This window comes from Cyphomyrmex costatus, unplaced genomic scaffold (genome assembly GCF_001594065.2).
Source record: "Cyphomyrmex costatus isolate MS0001 unplaced genomic scaffold, Ccosl1.0 scaffold649, whole genome shotgun sequence".
Taxonomy (NCBI): domain Eukaryota; kingdom Metazoa; phylum Arthropoda; class Insecta; order Hymenoptera; family Formicidae; genus Cyphomyrmex; species Cyphomyrmex costatus.
Genome location: NW_017280210.1, coordinates 196294 through 203038, shown reverse-complemented (window position 1 = coordinate 203038; position 6745 = coordinate 196294). Strand labels below are relative to the sequence as shown.

General features: G+C 30.5%; 2 protein-coding genes across 2 annotated transcripts; one reads left to right on the top strand and one right to left on the bottom strand.

Moving 5' to 3' along the window:
- Positions 1-239: 239 nt before the first annotated feature.
- On the bottom strand, positions 240-2194 carry Cypl (peptidyl-prolyl cis-trans isomerase-like 1 Cypl). Its single transcript, XM_018547529.1, has 5 exons — positions 1970-2194; positions 1776-1909; positions 1501-1590; positions 467-574; positions 240-384 (listed from the first exon to the last, which is right to left on the bottom strand). The coding sequence occupies exons 1-5, from the start codon at positions 2038-2040 to the stop codon at positions 269-271; spliced, it is 519 nt and encodes a 172-aa protein (XP_018403031.1). The 5' UTR covers positions 2041-2194; the 3' UTR covers positions 240-268.
- Positions 2195-2714: 520 nt separating this feature from the next.
- On the top strand, positions 2715-5832 carry alpha-Man-Ib (alpha-Mannosidase class I b). The gene is made up of 11 exons (XM_018547528.1): positions 2715-2968; positions 3078-3248; positions 3320-3473; positions 3558-3743; positions 3832-3980; positions 4063-4251; positions 4321-4508; positions 4597-4723; positions 4968-5132; positions 5251-5400; positions 5470-5832. The coding sequence occupies exons 1-11, from the start codon at positions 2870-2872 to the stop codon at positions 5686-5688; spliced, it is 1797 nt and encodes a 598-aa protein (XP_018403030.1). The 5' UTR covers positions 2715-2869; the 3' UTR covers positions 5689-5832.
- Positions 5833-6745: the final 913 nt, after the last annotated feature.

Below are 6745 nucleotides of genomic sequence, written 5' to 3'. Positions count from 1 at the left end.
AAATATTATATTATATGAAAATAAATATAAATTATTAATGATGATAATAGCACAATTTGGAGACTACAATTTACAACAAATAAGAATTTCTATTTTTACAATTAGGTTTCTATATTAATTATTGTATCTATCTTTAATATTCTATCATAACGTATAAATCAGAGAAAAAACAGTAGAAATATAAATATATCAGTTTATTTAATGTTTTTTTTTACAATTCTAAAAATTATGATTTTGCATCTTATATAAAAGATTTCCTTTAGAAAACTCACGGGTTCTTCACTGAACCTTTCACAATTTTAACATCATCTACCGGTCGATCATTCTTATCCGTTTCAACTAATCCAATTCTTTTCACTATTGCCATGCCAGAATAAACTCTACCTGTTAAATAACGAAAAGGATAAAATAATTTTACGTCAATTATATCACAAGTAGATATAGTTCGTAATAAATTATAACTTACCAAATATAGTATGTTTTCCATCAAGCCATTGAGTAGGTGCAAGCGTTACAAAGAACTGTGATCCATTTGTATCTGGCCCAGAATTTGCCATTGATAATATTCCAGCACCTACACATACAAATTTTAATATAACATAATTAAAGTATTTGTATTGAAATAATATTATTGATTGTATTTGACAGAAAAAAAAATGTTTCAACTCTTGTGAGCTTCTTTAAACTTGATATTTGCTCTTTAGAACACTATCAAGGATGAATTTTTATTCATGTACTTTTTGCGATTAATATAGAGAGATAGTTTTTGCTATTATAATATATTGACAGTAATCATATAAGTAGGAACGTCTATTTTCAAGCATTTAAGAATCTACATATCATAGAATACATAAATTCACATGAAATTATATATCAAAAACATCCAAGATCCATCTTGACCGTTTTGGCATGTTCTCATCAATATTTAGTTCTAAACTCTCACAGTCCAATAAGATTTGATATTGAATATTTTGACAGCTTAAAATAATATTTAATAAGATTTAATTTATTTTTTTGAATTAAATTATTTAATTTTATTATTTTAAACAATTATAACACCGCTGTAGTAAAATTAACAATATATTGAGTAGAAGCAATAGCAACCTATTGAAATGATTAAAAATAACTCACATTAGTTATAATTTGTTCGTCTCATGAAAATTTAACAGTATATACATGAACCATAAATTTTTAATTCTTACAGTGAATAACAGAATGCAGCCAAAATAGTGTTCAGTTGTTCTAACATTTTGCAACATATAAAGCAGACATAAAAATATGTAAAAAAATCTAAATTATATATCAATGAATTGTCACTCGGAGTAGTGTTAATGATAAGAAAAATATGAGTGGTAATATAGAGTTAATATCCAATGAATTAAATCAGTCATATCAAAGAATCTTATAACAGTGACAAAGCTAATTCTCTTGCTAATTATTAATCACAATCATTATTAATTTTTTATCAATATCGTTTATCGTAATTATTCATTAAATTACCTGTGTGTTTCAAATCGTCATGTATTTCATCATCAAAACATTCGCCATAAATGGACATTCCACCTTTTCCTGTCCCAGTGGGATCTCCTCCTGCAAATGAAATCGTTGAAGATAAAGTATTCTGCAAGACTATGTATCATTACAATTAATGACATATCGAGTAGCAATGGCAACCTATAGAAATGATTAAAAATAACTCAAATTGGATACAATTTTTGACTTGTGAATTTAACAATAATCTGAATAAATCTATTCTAATGCTTATAATACGTTACCTTGAATCATAAAGTCGCGGATGACCCTGTGAAACTTGGTGCCATTGTAATACCCACGTCGCGTGAGCTCGGCAAAGTTTCTACACGTAATAGGAGCATGTTTCCAATATAGCTCGAAGGTTACTTCACCCATCCTAAAGATTAGAATCGATTAGTGGTGTATACGGAGTGACTTTTAAGTTAGAAGCACTTACGTAGTTTCGAAAACAACGAAGGGTGGCTGCCAATGTTTATCCGGCACGCCAGATATGTTTGCGAGGCACATTGTAGTCTGTATATTTGGTCCTTTTGTTAAAACTGATTAAACAACAAATACTTGGCGATTGTCGCGTTTATTTCTTTGTTTATTTCAGTAAAATTCTTCGTTCGAACCGGCAATTGCTTCAACGTGTTGACACAATCGAGAAATTCTGCATACACAGATGGTACCAGGGTTGTACAAAGAGTTTTTGGAGCTCTAGTACAAAAACAAAGCTAGAATCATACCTGTTAAAAATTTTATATATAAAACTTTAAAGAGTTTAAAAAATATAACAAACAGTATAATTAAAATTAGGCTATAGCGAATCACGAGCTGTCAGTTGTCTGTCTTACAAAGTCACAGAAAGTTAAATATATAAGTGCCATTTGGTTAGATAATATAATTTCTCATTATAAATTCTGTATAAAGATTTTTATTAAATTTAAATTATCTACTTTTTTGTTCATGAAGACTATAAATGAAATATAAATGAATATTATTTGCATATGCAAATTAAATTAAATTAATTAATTTAAATAGAAACGATATAAAGGCCATGGTAGTGCGTGTATGCATTCCCACCTTTTACACGGCCCTGGATGGTACACACAACCATGCATAAACACAACATGAGAGAGACACGTGAACGCCATCTACTTCAAGTGCAGAGTACACGTTAACAAAGCAATAATAATATGAATTTAATAAAAATGTAAAAAACTCGTTGACTGTATACTCGCATAAATGAGGACCTCCGCATGTTGGGCTGATTTGTCGCAGTGTTGTATTTTAAGTGTTCTGGCAACACAATCAATTTCTATACGTGCCGGAACGAGTTAACCTGTATGGAAATATGTTCTCGCCAAGAGACTCGGGTAAATCAGATTATATTAGTTTGAATATACACGAAAGCGGGTCATTTGCACGGGGCACTTCTCGCAGTTTATGGAGGGTATGTATATATGTGAGGGAAAATAATGCAAACGTATTGTTACTTTTAAGTCTGCATTTAGACTGCTATATAGTTATCCTTTTCATTCAGCCACCTGTCTCTCTTTCAGCAATGGAACCAATTGTCCAGGTTCCAAAGAAATATTCTGTACTTTGCAATAATCACAGTTCTACTTGTAATATTTTATCTCCTACCTAGCGAAACCAAAGCTGGTCCCTCTAACAATGAGGTAGATTATAGTAATGTAGAAGTTGTACAAGAAACTGCCAAATACGAGAAGGTAAACAATGTCTCAAAGAGAGCTCTTGTGTATTTGTATACAAAAATATCAAATTTTCTTTTATTTCACAGGCAGTAGATGAAGTTGTTGTAGATAATGAAGAACAGGCTGCTGGACCTGGTGAAGTAATTGAAGAGCCTGAATTTCAACCAGAAATTAATCAAGTTGATGATGATCAAATTGGTGAACCACCACAGCCAAGGCCAAACATTCTAAAATTTAGCGGTAGATTATAATTCTTGAAAAATGATATGATATAATTACGTTAGATTGTAACAATAGATATAAATAACAATGTTGGACTTTTAGGTCCACAAAATAGTAGGCAAGATGCTGTCGTAGCTGCATTTAAGCATTCTTGGAATGGATATAAAAAATATGCATGGGGTCACGATAATGTCAAACCGATATCAAAAAGATATCACGAATGGTTTGGATTAGGCCTTACTATAGTTGATTCATTGGATACTATATATATAATGGGATTATATGATGGTGTGTATATAAATTAAATCTTTAAGTTTTTGATATTCATTATTAATGAAAAAGAAACATGATAGAGTTTCTTCACATTATGTTTTAGAATATTCAAGAGCAAGAAAATGGGTGGAAGAAAATTTAGTGTTTACAATGAATAGAGATGTTAATTTATTTGAAGTTACTATTAGGGTATTAGGTGGTTTATTATCAGCATATCATCTTTCTGGTGATATACTCTTTTTAAATAAGGCCGTAAGTATCAGGCAAAATAATTTCAGTTTTGATTATATAAAAATATAAATATTAATTTGTTAATTTATCTGTGATATCCAAGATGGATTTAGGTGATCGCATGATGCCAGCATTTTCTACCAGATCAGGTGTTCCATATTCTGATGTGAATCTTGGTACTAGAAGTGCGCATAGTCCTAAATGGGGTCCTGACAGTAGCACGAGTGAAGTTACTTCCATTCAATTAGAGTTTCGCGATCTTAGTCGTAGTACAGGTCAACTTAAGTTTGAGGTAATTTTAGAATTGAAGCGAGACTTATGAAGCAATTTGCAATGGATATTTAATATTGGATCTTTCTAGACTGCAGCGGCAAGAGTTTCCGAACATGTACATAAATTAGAAAAGTATGATGGTTTAGTTCCAATTTTTATTAACGCTAATACGGGACAATTTCGGGAATACGCTACGATTACGTTAGGTGCTCGCGGTGATAGTTACTATGAATACTTATTAAAACAGTGGTTACAAACTGGAAAAACCATAGACTAGTTAGTATATTTCATTATCGAAGTTATAATTGTGTAAAATAAGTTTATGACTCTTAACGCTTAAGGCTTGTAATGTTGATATTTTTAGCCTTCGCGACGATTACTTGTACGGCATTGTCGGAACACAAAAGCATCTCATTAAACGTACTGCGATCAATAAGTATCTATTCGTCGCTGAATTGGTCGGCGCAAATAAAGAAATTAAACCGAAAATGGTAAATAGCTTAAATACAAAGTAGTTGAAGGCGGCCCCTAAACATTCAGTATTATTGTGCATTTTATTTTGTATAACAATATTGATACTCCTTTAAATAATTCGAAATAAACAGTTGAGAGATTCAATATAAAATCCAGAAGATGATAAGAATATTGATCATCTTGTATAATAATATTGATCATCTAGGGGCTGCTTAAAACAAGAATATTACGCAAATTTGCAAGTGTACAAATATATTGTAGGATCATCTCACATGCTACTTAGGAGGTACTTTAGCGTTAGGTGTGCATCATGGACTACCGTCGGAGCATAACGTCCTTGCAGAAGAACTTGTTAAAACTTGTTATCAAACGTATGCAATCCAGCCAACGTTCCTCGCACCTGAGATTACTTATTTTAATATACAAGTAAGTTCGAAAAACTAATCTCAGCTAGAACAAACAAGAGCTAGAACAAAGAATTGATTCTGCAATAGCAACGTCGGAGGTATCATAAAAAATTTATAATCGTTTTGTGATTCTATAGAAAATAGAGGGTGAAAATCATATGGATATGTACGTAAAAACGAATGACGCTCATAATTTATTAAGGCCCGAATTTGTCGAGAGTCTATTTTACATGTGGTATTTTACGGGGAATAAAACTTATCAAGATTGGGGTTGGCAGATATTTCAGGTGAGTGTGTTATTTACACGTTTCCTAGGATTTTATTACATATATCTAATATAAAACGCGTCTCGACAGGCTTTCGAGAATTATACCAAAGTTGAAGGTGGCTACACGAGTATCGGTAACGTCCGGAACATTCAACACATTCGTCAGCAGGATATGACGGAAAGTTTCTGGTTCGCCGAAACTTTAAAATATTTGTATTTGTTATTTGATGATACTAGGCAATTGATAGATTTGGATAGGTGGGTATTCAATTCTGAGGGTCATCCATTACCTATATACGAATCGTAATGCAAGCAATAGAAGCAAACTACGCGAGTTCTCAATTTTTCGAACTTGTTTTATAAAATTATTTTTTTAATGTCTCCATTTATCTGACATCATGTTGACATTTTTTTAATAAAATTCTTGAACATTTGCATTTTCTTCATTAACTGTGGGACTCTCTTCTAAAAAAAAATCATTCATTTATGGAATAAAACAGTACAGTCAATTCTGTTCCTCTAAGGTTATATAAAATTTCTCCTTAGTTTTTGTTATATATTATATATTATAATATTGTTTCTATATATGCGCAAAACGGAAATGTTTTTTATTCATTTCCTCACTTTATAAATTGCTATGCAATTATGTGACAATTATAAGTAGTAAAATTAGAAAAAAGTTAGTTTAGTTTAGAAGAAAAATAAAACGAATTGAATCTGAAGATTATAAGTAATTGCAGATTAACTTGCTTTATCATTGGCAAAATACGATTTCAAATAATAAACATTAGCTGCGCCTACCAAAGTATCAAACCTGCCTATAATGTCGAATAATAGATACTATTAGTATTTTAGATTTTCAATTATCACATTTTTGAGAATATATAACTTGATTTTTTAATATAAAAAGTTTTAGCACTTATTGTACTTACTTATGTTTCGAAATTTTACTTTCGAGAACTTCAGTTGTCTAGAATATTATTTTTAGGAGATATGTATCCACAATAGAGAGAGAGAGAGAGATTCAAAAAATTAATATTATTATTTAGTATTATCTCCACATTAAATTCATACGTTGTAACATTACAAAACTAATCTAGTCCTTATCTATGAATAAATTTGAATAAATTACACTATACTTGCAGTCTCCGATTATTGTATCAAAATATATCCTTATATAATATTTGTATAAAGTATTTGGGAATGCCTACAATTCCTGTATCACTGAAACAACGCAACAATGATTAAATCGATTCATATAATTATTGTAGAACATAAAAACAATGAGCTAAAAATATTTAATCATCCGCATGCTATGTTTTTAATAATTTTATCCGTGTATAATAATAACTCAACAAAATTAA

Coding starts and splice junctions, on each gene's coding strand:
- Cypl (XM_018547529.1), bottom strand. CDS start 2,040: ATGTGCCTCGCAAACATATCTGGCGTGCCGGATAAACATTGGCAGCCA. Junction 1,910..1,969: donor TTCGTTGTTTTCGAAACTAC/GTAAGTGCTTCT, acceptor TCTAATCTTTAG/GATGGGTGAAGTAACCTTCG. Junction 385..466: donor TGGAAAACATACTATATTTG/GTAAGTTATAAT, acceptor GTTATTTAACAG/GTAGAGTTTATTCTGGCATG.
- alpha-Man-Ib (XM_018547528.1), top strand. CDS start 2,870: ATGTTCTCGCCAAGAGACTCGGGTAAATCAGATTATATTAGTTTGAAT. Junction 3,981..4,062: donor TACTCTTTTTAAATAAGGCC/GTAAGTATCAGG, acceptor GTGATATCCAAG/ATGGATTTAGGTGATCGCAT. Junction 4,509..4,596: donor ACTGGAAAAACCATAGACTA/GTTAGTATATTT, acceptor TGATATTTTTAG/CCTTCGCGACGATTACTTGT.